The sequence below is a fragment of the Castor canadensis genome, chromosome 13, assembly GCF_047511655.1.
Source record: "Castor canadensis chromosome 13, mCasCan1.hap1v2, whole genome shotgun sequence".
Lineage (NCBI taxonomy): Eukaryota > Metazoa > Chordata > Mammalia > Rodentia > Castoridae > Castor > Castor canadensis.
In genome coordinates, this window is record NC_133398.1 from 35,276,040 (window position 1) to 35,291,034 (window position 14,995).

The 14,995-nt window shown below is 39.3% G+C and overlaps 1 protein-coding gene and 1 long non-coding RNA gene across 4 annotated transcripts in view; one reads left to right on the plus strand and one right to left on the minus strand.

The window, feature by feature from the left end:
- Tdrd7 (tudor domain containing 7) overlaps positions 1-2,665 on the minus strand; it is a 71,718-nt gene extending 69,053 nt beyond the window's left edge. Inside the window, exon 1 of the mRNA XM_074051409.1 lies at positions 2,558-2,665. Coding sequence (XP_073907510.1) covers positions 2,558-2,650 — 93 coding nt within the window. The 5' untranslated portion in view covers positions 2,651-2,665. The remainder of the gene's footprint in view (positions 1-2,557) is intronic.
- Positions 1-14,995, plus strand: part of LOC141415401 (uncharacterized) — a 142,825-nt gene that overhangs the window by 3,858 nt on the left and 123,972 nt on the right. The window lies entirely within an intron of this gene.

The following is a 14,995-nucleotide window of genomic DNA, read 5'->3' on the forward strand; positions in this document are numbered from 1 at the left end:
GTAGATCACTATATTTGCTATGTTAGTGGAAACATAGCAAGCATTCTGCATCCTTGTGAACAACTTGAAAAGCATCACATTTTATTCATCTTCATTCTCCAGGTGATTTAATTGCAAATGGTTTTAGCAATACTCATTTTTGAAGCTCAACAACATGTTCAAAGTTGTACATACCAGACAAAAGAAAGCCTCATGGGTGCTTTTTTGCTTATACAAGGTCGGGAAAAACAGATTCATGACAAAAGGAATCTTTGGACAGATCTACTTTTGATTAATCATTAACACTGCACTCATTCCCTCTCCCATCAGTTATTGCCTCACAAACAAATGCAAAGAAATTTCTAGACAACTGCATTTGTTTTAACTGAGTAAGGAGAAAAGGCAAAACAAAACACAAAACAAAAGGGAGGGATTGCTAGAGCCCTGCTGAAATCCAGGCCCTGATAAAGCTAAGGATGTGCTGATCAAGCAAAACCCCTAAACTGCCCACAAAGGCCTCCAAGGTGAGTCAGCTGAAAGGGGATAATCCAGAGGGGGCTGATCACCCAAGCTCTAGAGGCCACATAGTCACAGACCAGTGGAAAACAGGGGATAATGAAAGCTTAGCCCAGCATTGTGAAGAGAAAGTTCACAATCAAGACCATCAAGGTAGGGTCTGTGCTATCAAAGAGATCCCCTACTCCCTCTTATGCGTTGTGGGCATTCATGCAGTTCAACTTTGGATAAGGGTGTGGATATTAAGACTTGTCAAGTGGCTTAGAGACCCAGCTGTTGGGTGGGCCATGGAGGTGGGGTAACTGATACTTTAAACAAGGCAATCAACCACATTACTATTAATTCTATAATTAATAAACCAATTATAGAAAAATTATGCTATTGTGTTTCCTAGGGGTGAGGAAAGCAGGAAGCAGTGAGAAGAACCCACATAGATGCATAGTAGGTGCTAAGAACAGATTCACTGAATCAAAGCAGAAGAAACAGACAGTATTCAAGGAGCGTAAGTTCAGAGTAGAAGTGTCCTATACAGGCAAGATCATTACTTCTTAGTCATTTGATCTTGGATAAGACACTTGAGTCTTGATCTTTGGTTAAATTCAGATTCCCTTCACTAGTAAAGTTAATTCAGTAAGTAGCAAAAGAACCTTCTCTTGGGGCTATTGGCCAACTCCTGTTTTTTACTGGTGCTCCAGGAGATGATGTTATATCTCCCCCAAGGGGCGCCTTGGACACACATGAAGTTGTTTTTGGTTGCCACATGATCAGGGGCACCTCCTGGCAGTGAGGCAAGGTGGATGCTTATTGTCCTTCCCCCTTATTAGAGAATTTCCCTTGTCCCAACCAACATGTGAATGTCCTGTCAGTCATTTGTGTAGATGACAAATCTCTGTTTTATGTGTAAACACAAATAACTTTTTCCATAATTTTACTATACAGTGAATTTTCTAGGTGATTTTTTTTCTGTGAATTTCATTTCAGGAGAATAAATGAAGAGGTTGTAAAAACACTTGTCATGAAAGAGGAGTGCTGGTTAATATAGGTTTAGATGCTCCTGCTAAAAAATCACCCAACAGCTGACTCCAACTAGAGACAAAGCTGAGTAAGACATTCAAGTTTACACCAGTAGACACAGGGATACATATGTTTATTTTCATTAGAATTCTGCATCCCCCTCCGCAAAATTGCTATAACTTTCCCAGGTACTCATACCAGTTGAGAAAGTTAAAAATCGTTCTTTTTAGTGGTCTTCTTGGTGTTTACTTAGCCCTAAATTATATCTTTCCCATAATAAAGATATAGAAATATTTTTCCTCATCTTCCCCCAATTCTCCCCTCATCCTTTCATACTTAGTCTTCTCATTTAAAGGTGGTGTCCTTGCTCTTGGCAGAGCCTTCCTTAAAACAAGTTGTTTATATTTTGCATTTAGAACTTTTCCACACTTGGGGTGGAGGATTTGCTGTTGGCTAATGTGAGTTATTCAGCTGTTGGCCAGAATGAGAAAGGAGAGATTTCCTCCAGGGAAGTGGCTGTCATGCTGAGAGTGATGTGGCCAGCACCAACACAACTCTTCCCTGCCTTTGTACAGCACATGTACAACCTGAACATGTTTGAAGGTTGAACTATAAACTTCAACTTGCTCATACCTATCATATGATTATAGGAGTTCTGTTTACAAAGCAATATGTATGTTTGCAATATCTGCCTAATCATGATGACTGCGGTGCTCCAGTGCTTGGCATGCATAGGCTTACAGTAAATATTTGCAATGAATGAATAAATGAGTGAAGTGCTCAAGCCCATCCACTTTCTACTCTGCCATGCTACTGAGGAATGAAATAAAAACGTTAAAAAACAAAGGAAAATGTAAAAAAGCGTAAGAACAGACTAAAATTTTTTCCACCATTAAAACCTCTGTGAAGAGCCTATATATAGTTATATAATATAGTTAGCAAAAATCTTGTATCAAATCTATATAGCAGTTATCTTAGTCATTTCAGGCTGCTATAACAAAGCACCATAGACGGAGTGGCTTACAAATAACAAGAATTTATTTCTCACAGTTCTGGATGCTGGAAGTCCGAGATCTGGGTGCCAGCTTGGTCCAGTTCTGGGGAGGACTCTCTTCTGGGTTGCAGACTGCTGACTCCTCATTGTATCCTCACATAGTGACAAGAATGCAGGAAACTCTCTGAAGTCTCTTTTATAAAGGCACTAATCCCATTCACGAGAACTCCACCCTCATGACCTAGATCATCTCCCAAAGGCCCCACCTCCTAATACCATCACACTATGGCTTGGGATTTCAACACACAAATTTGGGGAGAGAGATGCAGTCACACAGTCCATAACTGACAGCTGTTCAGAACCTTGATCTTTACTCTGTCACTCTATATCCACAATTTCTCTTTTTACATAGATCTCTACAAGTTTCCAGTCATGATGTTCTTATGCATGCTTTCCTTCCTGGGAAGTCAGATAGGCACTCTGTCATCACCAGGCCTGCAAAGTGGTTTGGAGGAGTGTGACTACTCCAGACACTTTTGGCATCAACAGGCCAACAATCCCACAGAGAGTTTTCCTGGACTGTGTCCAGTTTGTGGATCTTATGCACAGCCCACCTCTGCATCAGTGGGGAAATTCCCCTCTGCGTGTGTGCCCTGTGCTTACTAGGCAGGCAGCTCTGAATGTCAAAGTGCCATTTTGATCCAAAAGCAATGTGTCTAGAGTGTTGCCCTTGAGCCACTATAACTATTCAGTGACTAAAGAGAAGGAATGGAATTCTCCCTATGAAGGGGGAGTTGCTTCATATTTAGAAAATGCTGTCAGAATCTTCCTAATGTGTTTTTTGTTTTGTTTTGTTTTTGGCTGTATTGGAGCTTGAACTCAGAACCCTGCCTAGATTGCTAAGCAGGCATTCTACCACTTGAGCCATGTTGCCAGCCCTCTTTGCTCTAGTTATTTTTCAAGGAGGGTCTTGCTTTTATGCATGAACCAGCCTGGACCATGATCCTCCTATTTACTATAACAGGAGTGTGCCACTATTTTCAGCTTTTTAATTCATTGAACTTTTTGCTCAGGCTGGCCTCAAACTCTGTTCCTCCTGATTTTCTGGCTCCTAGGTAGCTAGGTTTATAGGCATGAACCACTGCCACCAGCATAAATACTATCTTTTGGCTAAATGTCATGCTTCACTCCTTTAAGCAAGCTTTAATTAAAGTTTTTTTTTTTAAAGTGGTGCCTAGAGCAAACTTGTAAATTCTACCTGGTGATTTCTTTGGAGATTAAGATATCCCTTAGGAAGGTAACTTGCAATTCAGTCAGTCTATGGCTGGTTCTAAATAGAATTGTTAACTGTTTGGTCAGGGTCGTTCCCTGATGATTCCTTATCATCTTCTCTCAATCCTCCCAGTAATGTGTCTAAAAAGGCTGAGTGGTAGTTATTTAAAACTGTTAAAGATTTGAGGACAGGGACTTTAGCATGTTGTGTAAGGCCTTTTGTTAGAAGGCTGGTGTCATGATTTGTGTACAGTGTTACCAGCATCATCAGTCCTGACTAAAGAGAAGTCAGGTTTGTGTTGGGCAAACAGGTGTCCCTGGACTTATTCTTAGGAGTCTGAGAGTTCTCAAGAAGAATGTAAAATGTTTGCATTTCATTTAAATGGTTAAATAAATACAACCATATTTTGCATTTTCTCAATTACTGCTTAATAACAAAATATAAAAATGCTAGTTCAGTGCTGGAATTTGCTTTTGTATTTATAATGGCAAAACTACCAATATTTACCTAAAACAGTAGACTTTAAATTTTGATACACTGGTAAGTATGTCTGGTTGTTCTTGGTTTGGTGCATCCTAATGTCAAAAGCAACTCTTTTTGCTTATGATGAAATCTTTTTTTCGGTGATGAAGAGAAAATTTCCCCTTTTCACTGATAATTCGTAGTTGAAAGCGTATTCACAGAAAAAAATTCTATACTTTAAAAATTTTTTAATCTGGGCTAGGAGTGTGGGTCAAGCTGTAGAGCACCTGCCTAGCAAGATTGAAGCCCTGAGTTCAAACCCCAATACCACAAAAAAAGTGACTTAAAATTCTCTAATCTAGCTGGAGGAATGGCTCAAGTGGTAAAGTGCCTGCCTGGCTACTGTGAGGCCCTGAGTTCAAACCCCAGTACCACCAAAAAAAAAAAAGAATGACATTAAAAAAATTATTTAATCTAATAAATGTCATCATAAATAATATCCCATAATGGAGTAACAAAACAATTTGTCATGAGCTAATGACAAAAGTGAATTAATGTTTTTTTTAAAAAAATAAATATATCAATGATACATTTAGACCACATGAAGCCCAAATAATAATCTGATATGTAATATAAAGTTTTGTAGTAGCTGGAATAGAGAAAAATGGTGGGAAAATTAAGTAATCAAATGGCCCTATGATAATGTAAACACAAACAGTTCAAAAGACCCAGGACAGTGTAGATCTATGCTCAGTTTTGCAAGTAGCTATATTGCACAGCCTCTGTCATTCCATGTGGTACTATAAATACTTAGTTTACAAAAGCTGGTAATACATAATGAAAAAGTTTAATGTAATTTTTCAGAGATGTGTTTTGGGGTGTGCTATGGAGTTGATTAGTCTATCAAAATAATGGATTGGTTTTCAAAAGGGATTTTATTGTTGAAGGAGAAAAAATAAAGTTGTAATGATAGTAACTCAAACAATGGTTTACTAATCATAATCAAGTTAGGTCACCAAAAAGTAAAAAAGCAGATAATCTTACGGGGCTTGTAGAATCTTGTTTTTGTAAATAAGTCATCACCCCATAGTTCAATGTTCTCACCCTCAGTCCCAGCAGGGTCTTCACATATCTACCCATGCATCCAGTTAGTCTCAAACCCATTTCCCTTGTTGGTTTTTTGTTAGCGTATTACCATCTAAAGCTACCTGTCTGTTTACCTGTTCACTGCCTGTCTCAACTACCCTCCCAAGGCATACCAGGAGAGGCCAGACACCTAGTCTATTTTTTGCACAGTGCTGAGTCTCTGGAACACAGAACACAGAGTAAGTAATAAATGCTTTTTGAATAGAACAATACACTGAATTTGTATAAGAACTGTTAACAAGGATTTCTGATACATATTTGAGCAATAGTATGATAAAAATAAGTTGTACCTTTCACACTAAATTTATATGAGAATGCTCATAATAGCATGATTTATAGGCCCAAATGCAAGCAGCCCAAATATCCATCTGGTGATGAATGGATAAACAAATGCTTTATAGCTACACAAAAGACTGTTATCAGCTATATAAAGCAGTGAGAGTGACATCATGGAAGAGGGTCGAGTGGGAAGCTCCAGCAGTACGTCACTCCTCCTCAACAGCTACTGAATTAGGGTTAACTATCTCAAGTAACTATTTGGGAGCTCTGGAGTCTAGTCTAACTACATTTGCAGAGAAGGTAATGGTAAATTTCGATGAATCCACCACCTCCATCTCTGTGGTAGGCAGGTAGGTAAGAAATTAGGACCTTGTCCTCCAAATACAGAGTTGTGTGCTCTGAGTGCTGATTCCTGTCTTTGATTGCTGAGAGGCCAGCACAGAGGCTGACAGCCTTCATTTTAACCCTTATGGGCTGAAGCAGCTTTTAGGAGATTTAAAAAGACAGTACATATTCACCCCCTCTTTGGGAGTCAGATATTTAAGGAACTCTTTGTCAGGTTACTTGCTGACTACAGAGAACATGGAACAGAACTTCACAGTAAACAACATACATCTTGCAAAAATAATTTGGAAAATCACAAATGGAATCCTTCAAAAAGTGTGAATCAGAAATCTATGAGGTGTGGGAGAATTAGATTTCCAAGTGTCACAACATAAAAATCTCTAGTTCTTGACAAAGAATTACAAACAAACAAAACAAACAAAAAAACCAATAGGGAGGTCTGGTTCAGTCATAGAAAAAAAAAAGAATTTGACAAAAATCATTTCTTGGAAAGCCAGATACTGGAATTATTGGTCCAAGATATTAAATCAACTGTCTAAAATATGTCCAGTGAAAAAAATGAAGCCATGGACAAAGAACTAAAGGAAATAATCAAAATGATAAATGAATAGTGCCAGGGTATGATGGTGCATACCTTGAATCCCAACATAGGGAGACCCTGACTGAAAAACTACAGGCTGAGGGTGTGGTGGGGAGCATTTGCTTAACAAGCACAAGGCCTGGGCTCAATCTCAGCACCACCAAAAAGAAAGAAAGAAAGAAATATGAACAACAAAAGAATACCAGTAGAGATCAAGCGAGAGAGACAGAGAAATGAACAAAAAAAGAATACCAGTAGAGATCAAAATTATAAAACTCAAAATTCTGAAGCTAAAAACTATAATAAGTGAAATGAAAATTTCACTGGAGATATTCAACAGCAGATCTGAGCAAGTGGAAGAAAGAATCTGTGAATTTGAAGCTAAAGAAATTGAAATTATCCAGTCTGAAGAGATAAAAGGAAAAGGAATGAAGAAAAGTGAACAGAGCTTAAAGGGCCTGTGAAACACCATCAAGTAGCGCAACATAACATATAATAATTATGAAAAATTTCAGAAAAAGGAGAGAGAAAGGAAAAGAAAGAATATTTAAGGGAATAATGACTGAAACCTCCCAAATTGATGAAATTAATCTATAGATCCAAGAAACTGAAAAAAACACCATCTAGGATAAACTCAAGGAGATACTTACCTAGACACATTATAATCAAATAGCAAAGCCTAAGACAAGTGGAAAATCTTGAAACAATGAAGAGATAATTTATTTATCAAATGCAAGAGCTCCCCATTGAGATTAAAAGTTGATTTCATATCAGAAACCATGGAGACCAGTAGGCCTTGGGGTGACATACATAAAGTCCTAAAAAAAAAAAAAAAAAAGACTGAAGCAAGAATTCTTTCTCTGGCAAAACTATCTTTCAAAAGTGAAGATGAATGTGAATTAAGATATTCTCAGATCAGCAAAAGCTAAGACAAGAAATGATAAAAGCATGAAGATGCTGAAATGGCAGGACACTAAACAATAGCTTGAAGCCATATGAAGAAATAAAGATCAGTAGTAAAGGTAATTGTGTGGGCCAATTTTTTTTAAAAAAGCACTGTCATTGAGTTTTTGGTTTGTAACTCTTTTATTACCTACCCATGTAGGTAATAATAAATGCAAGCTGGGCGCCGGTGGCTCATGCCTGTAATCTAGCTCCTCAGGAGGAAATCAGGAGGATCACAGTTCAAAGCCAGACTGGGCAAATAGTTCCACAAGACCATATCTCAGAAAAACCCTTCACAAAAAGCAGGGCTGGTGGAGTAGCTCAAGGTGAAGGCCCTGAGTTCAAGCCCCAGTACAAAAAAAAAAAAAGGAAATGCATGAAAAATAATTATAAACCTGTTACTGGACACACATCCTGAAAGATATAATTTGTAACAGCATGAAGGTAGGGAGGATGAGCTATATAGGAGCAGTTTTTGTATGCTATTGAAGCTAAATTCATATCAATTTAAACTAGATTATTGTAAATTTAGGATACTGCAGTTTGTCCTCCTCCCAATTCATATGCTGAAATTCTAACCACCATGGTGATGGTATTATTAGAATATGGAGCCTTTGGGAGGTGATTAAATCATGAGGGCAGACCCCTTATGGATGGGGTTAGTGTTCTTCTGAAAGAGACCCCAGGGGAATCCCTTGCCATTGTGAGGACACAGCAAAAAGATGGCTGCCCATCTGTGTACCAAGTTATTAGCTCTTACCAGACACTGAATCTGCCGGTGTCTTAATTGTGGGACTTCCCTATGTCTAGAACTACGATAAAGTTTTGTTTTTAAGTCACCCAGTATATGGTATTTTTATAATAGCAACCTGAATGGACTAAGATGTCCAACCCTTGGAGCATCTCAGGCCCTGGTTGTGGATGACAGACAGCACGCACGATTGTACATGATGGCTTTGACACACAGGCTGTGCATCATGTGGATGATGACATATTCTTTAGGTGGAGGAAGATGGAGCTCATTCAAGGACCTTCATGATCCAGCCCTCAGTATCTTCCCTTTCAGTCTATCTTCTACTTGCCTCCTCACCCAAAGATCATTCAGTTCCTACCTTGGTACATGTGCTGTTTCTTCTGCTTAGTATGACTTCCTCTTTCTTTCAGTTAACCTTCAATTCACCCTGCTTTTTCCAGTTCAAATGTCAGTGTGTGTTGAATTGAATGGGTCAAGCAATGACAGTAACCCCACTCGAGTTGTTAGTTAGCCAGAGTACCAGGGCATTTGAGAGAAAAGAGATCTAACAAACATTTGCAAAATCTTTAAGAGGAAAGCTACAACCCTGATGAAAGAAAGTAAAGTAATGCTAAATAAATGGAAAGATATTTTGCGTTCATGGATGAAAAGACTAAATACTGCCAAGATATCGTGATTCTCATTTTAATCTATAGCTGCAACATAATCTCAGTCAAAATCCCAGTGTTATTTTGAAGATTTTAACAAACTGCAATATTTATATGAAAAGAGAACAAAATCTGAGGACAAATACTATCAGACTTCAAGATATATTATGTCTATAATCATCAAGGCAGTGAGGTATTGACAAAAGAATAGACAATAAATAAATGGAAAAGGATTGTAAGAATCCAGAAATGGACCTAAACAAATGCAGTCACTGATCTTTAGCAAAGGAACAAAGATAAATCAATGGATAGATGAGAGTACACTCAACAAATTATACTGAAATAACTGGATATCTACACACAACGCAGTGAGTTCTGACACAGACCTTTTATCTTTCACAAAAATTAACTTAAAAGGGTTCATAATCCTAGATGTAAAAAATGCAAAGCTATGCGATTTCTGGAAGATAACTGTTATTTATTTATTTGCAGTACTGGGGTTTGAACTCAGGGCCTCATGCTTGCTAAGCAGGTACTCTACCAATTGAGCCACTCTGCCAGTTCCCTTTAATGTGTCTCCCTTCTGCCATGTGTCATATATTAGAAACTTAATCCTCAAGTTTATATACTGGTGATATTTGGGAGTCAACTAGAGTTAGTTGAAGTCATAAGGGTGGGGCCTCCATAATGGGATAAGTGACTTTATAAGAAGAGAGACCTGAACTGGCATGCTCCTGCCGTGTTGCCATGTGATGCCCCCACCATGCTGTGATGCAGTAGAAATGCCTTAATCAGATGCTGGCACTTTAATACTGAATTTCTAACTGCTAGGACTGTGAGAAATAAATTTTTGTGCATTTATTACCTAGTCTGTGGTATTCCATTATCGCCATAGAAAATGAACTAAGATAATAACATAGAAGAAAATCTAGCTGACCTGGAGTTTGCTGGTGACTTTTTAGATGCAGCACCAAAGCATGACTCAAAAAAGAAAAAAAATGGTAAGTCGAACTTAACTAATAACTTCCACTCTGTTAAAAGAATGAAAAGACAAGTCATTGACTGAGAGAAAATATTTGTAAAACATACCTGATAAAGGAGGTCTGATATCCAAAACATATAAGAGTTTAAAATAATAATAAAATAAATGATCCACTTTAAAAATAGGCAAAAGATATGTGCAGTTACCTCAGCAAAGAAGATATACAGAAGACAGACATACCCCAAAATGTACAAAGGACTTAAAAGTCAGCAATGTTTCAGCAAAAAAGGTCTCACAAATAAAATAGACTTTTTCAAACTCAACAAGAAATTCAGAGATATAATTTTAAAAAACAGACACTTCACCAAAGAAGATACATTGATGGCAAGTAAGCATGTAGCAGATCAAATGTCATTAGGGAATTTCAAATTAGAACAGCCATGAGACACCACTATATACCTGTTAGAATAGCTGACAACATCAACTGCTGGCGGTGCTGTGAAACAGCACTGCAAAATGATTGGTCACTTTGGAGACAGACTGGCAGTTTCTTACAAAGTTAAACATAGTTTGAAAAAGCTATGGACTGTAGGGTTCCACCATATGACATTGCAGAAAAGGTAAGGCTATAAAGAGCGGAAAAAGATCGGTGATTGGCAGGGATTTGAGGGGAAGAATAGGTGGAACACAGATGACTTTTAGAGCACTTAAACTATGATATTATAATGGTAGATATATGACATTACACATTTGTCAAATCCCATAGAGCTATGAAGAGTGAGCCCCAATGTAAACTGTAGACTTCAGTTGTTGATAATGCACCAATATTAAGTCATCTGCAAGATGTCAATGAAAGAGTAACTTGTGTGTGGAAGAGAGGAAGTATATGGGAGGTACTGTCTGCTCAGTTTTTCTGTAAGCCTAAAATTGCTAAAAGCCTAAATTTTCCCTAAAAATGAAGTGTATTCATATTTTTAAAGTAAGTGAGATTGCATAAGAGAAAAAAAAACATATAGCGTAGTGTATTAATCCATTTCCATTACTATAGTGAAATAACTGAGGCTGGATAACTTATAAAGAAAAGAGATTTATTTAATTCACAGTTTTAGAGGTTGAAAATTCATACAGCTTGGCTCTGCTCTGGTGAGAGCCTTCTTGTTGTGACACCTCATGACAGTTAGCATCATGGTAGGAGCTCATGTGAGAGGGAGGGATCACATGGCAAGAGAGAAGGACCGAGGACTGATAAACCCTTCTGAGGTCACACCCTCAATGACCTCAGTGCCTCCCACTAGGACCTCCCTTGTAAAGATCCCATCACCATTGAGAACCATGTTCCCAACACATGAACCCTGGAGGACACACTTCTAGTATATTCACTCTTTTTTGATTCACTGAAATTATTTTTATCAAGATCAATTATTTTTATGTCAGTGACTTGTTCTTTTGTCCACATCATAACTTACCGACTGTAGATTCTACTAGTTTAAGTTTTCTTTAGGCATCATTATTTTTACCAAGTCAATTTTTCTGGGTCAAAATGTCAAATATATTTTTCTTCCACGATATTTTAGTGCTAAAATTTTACAATGCTTAGTTTTAAGCAGTATCAGTTTCTGCTGGATGTTTGTGTCCCTCCCCAAAATTCACATATTCACACTAATTCGGTGTGACCATATTTGGAGATGGAACTTTTGGAAGGTGATCAGTTTGGGAGGGTGGAGCCCTCATGAATGGGATTAGTGCCCTTATAAAAGAGGCCTCAGAGAGCTCCCTCTCTGCCCTTTACCATCTAACGACATAGCAACAAGATGGTTGTCTACAAACCTGGAAGTGGGCTCTCATCAAGTCAGTTGGGATTTTGACCTAAGACCGCCCAGCTTCCAGAGCTATGAAAAAATAAATTTCAGTTGCTTATAAGCCATCCACTTTATAGTATTTTGTTACAGTAGCCTGAAAAGAGTAAGGAAGGTTTATTTGGGGTAAATTAATTTTACTAGTAATATTTACCACCCAGTCAAAGTGTCCTTGGATTCAAAATGGTGGGGTCAATGCATTGTACTCTTTTGATTTACAGAACTTTAATTTTGACCCAGCCATTCAGGGGCTCCCAGCCCCACCCTACTCCCTTTATGAACTAGGAAAGGATTTTATCAGGTCTACTTACAAGTTGCAAGCAGAGGAAAGACAGCTCTGTGATTCCAACCATGCTGCTTGGGAATTGGAAGCCGGGGTCCCACTCATACACCCTGGTTTGGAATCAAGCTCTCCCATTCCCCGTGAATAAATAAGCACTAAGAAGAGAGAAGGTATAGTAGGAAAACAAGTAACCAGTTCTTCTGAAAATAACCCCATCTCCTCTTCCTGTTGTTCAGTATAGGGAGAGAACACAGGTAACTTCCAGTTTTCATTCTCAGTTTTATTGAGGGCAAAATTCACCAAACTAAAAGACTAATAAAATTCATAACCTCTGTGGCACCTAGAACTAGGTGCGGTGACTGTGATGTGACCAGAAGAATGGTGTGGGACTTCGGGAAGCTGCCTAGATAGAACTGACACCTCTGGAGGTGCCCTCCACCCTGCCTTCTGCAGTACAGGTGTAGTGTTGGTTTGCCTGGAGCTCACTGATATTTGGGGGGGAGGATTTTAATGAAGTCATACACTACATAAAGATGCTTCAGTCAACAGCAAATCATACATATGACTGTGGTCCTCTAAGATTATAATGGAGTGAAAATTTCCTATTGCTTACTGATGTCATAGCTGCTGTCATTAGTGTCCTAGTGCACCACATTTCTCACATTTGTTGGTGGTACTGTTGTAAACCTACATTGCTAGTCCTATAAAAGTGTATTAGGTATAATTATGTGCAGTACATGATACAGATAATAAATGACTGTGTTACTGGTTTATATATTTACTATACCATACTTGGTATTATTATTTTAGAGAGTACTCCTACTTAATAAATAAAAACACTGTAAAACAGTATGCTTGTTACACAGGTAGAAGCCCCATACACCTGGTGTTTAACATGTCTGTTGTTTTAATCAAAAGGCCATATTAAGTGTTGACCTGTAATCATCTAGGTTTGTGTAAGTACACTATGATGTTCTCACAGTGACATCATCTAACAACACATTTCTCAGAACATGTCTCCACTGTTAAATGACATGTAACTGTATATGTAGCCATGTCTAATACAAACCAAAGTATGAATTTTGCTTCTTTCCTCTGGGACAGCCCCACAAGCATCATGGCAGAGGCAGATGTAGAGTCCATGGGTATAATTCGGGCCTGGTGCTTTTGCCAGGCCCAGGTTGGTCTGTCTTCCATTGGGACACACCTCAGTTTTCCTGGGGGAACTACTCTCCTGCCCTCAGTCCTACCAGTTAAGTGAGGTAGCATTTCCTGGGTGCAGTGGTGAACATGGGACCCAGGCCAAGGAGGTGTGGCAGGAAGAGCTGACTTCCTAGACCAACCTTACCTGTGGATCATTGCTATATTGAGCTTGTAGGTGCAGCAAGGCAAGAACTCACCAGCATATTCTCTTCTCAGTCTAGCCATAGAGTCCCTTATGTGTGCCTGGCTGTGGACACTAGACCTGGCTGTTACTATTGGTGTCCCTCAGCATCTCCCTAAGTTAGGAAGGCTTCTGTACCTGGGTCTACCTAAGCCACTCCACCCCAACACATGCTGTGACCAAAAAGACGAGTGGGAACTGCCCTGCACAAGTCTGGGAACTGTCAGGGAGAAGGCACCACTGAGGCAGACACGTAGAAGTGAGTTTGGCAGAGGTGTTAGAAAGGCAGACAGTGTGGCCAGATGAACCTGGGAGGTGGGGAGTGGGGTAGGGCTAGATCCTGGGGCCTTGCAATCTAGACTAGTTATCTGTTCTCACAACATGAGAACACAAAATACAAACAGTTGATATTTGTAATTTCTGTGGTCCAGGAATCTGCACACAGCTCACCTGGGGGCCTCTGCCTCAGGCCCTCAGGAAGCTGGGGACTGTGGTCTCAGGCAAGGCTGGACCTTGGAGGATCTGCTGCAGTCCCACTCAGGGGGCAAGATTCAGTCTGGACTGAGAGCCTGAGTACGCCTCTGGTTCTTTCCATAGGGTAGCTCTTCACATGGAAGCTTGCTTCCCCAGCTAGATGGTTGAGGAGAGGAGCAAGCAGTTCAAGAGCTTAGCAAGGAAGAGGATGGGAGGAAGAGAGATGGAAAAGGAGGGAAGGAACACAGGAGAGTGCAAACAAGAACACTGTTGGTTTTGGCAATTAACTCTTGGAAGTTGCAGTGAACTGAATATTTATATCCCCCAAAGACATGTTGAAATCCTACCCCCCCAAGGTGATGGTATTAGGAAGTGAGACCTTTGGGAGGTAATTAAGTCCTGAGTGTAGAGTTCTGATGAGTGAAATTAGTGCTCTTTTAAAAGGGACCCCAGGGAACTCTCTCCTCCTCTTTCACTTCTGTGAGGATACAGGGAGACACAGTGAAAAGTTGGCAGTCTGCAGTCCTGAAGAGGGACCTCATCAAAAGCAATCCATGTTGGCCCCTAACCTGATCTCAAACTCCCAGTAATGTGAGGAATAAATTTCTGTTCTATATGGGCCACTCATTCATGGTACTTTGTACAGCATCCCAAGTTGACTTAGACAGGAGTGGTATCTTGTCACTTTTGTCATATTCTATTGGTCAGAAGCAAGTCACTAACTACTTAATGATTACACAGGTTGAATATACCAGAAGAGATCATTGCTCGCTGCTGTGACTAATTCCACCACACAGACCTGATGAGGTTCCTAGGTCTCATTCTAAACATGGTAGGAAGCCATGGGATGGTTTTATGCCACAGAATAACAACATATGAACTTTCTGTCATTTCTACCCCCTCATGGCACAGAATGGAAAGTGAAGACCATGGGAGAAGTAAGTTCAAATATTGCACTGGCAGAACCTAGACAGGTTGTATTCTGTGCTGTGGTCCTCCCATTCTTGTCATTCTTCCAGCTTTAACTCTGCACATTTACCTGTGACACCAACCCATAAGTTTTTAAAGTATTGTCTCATAGT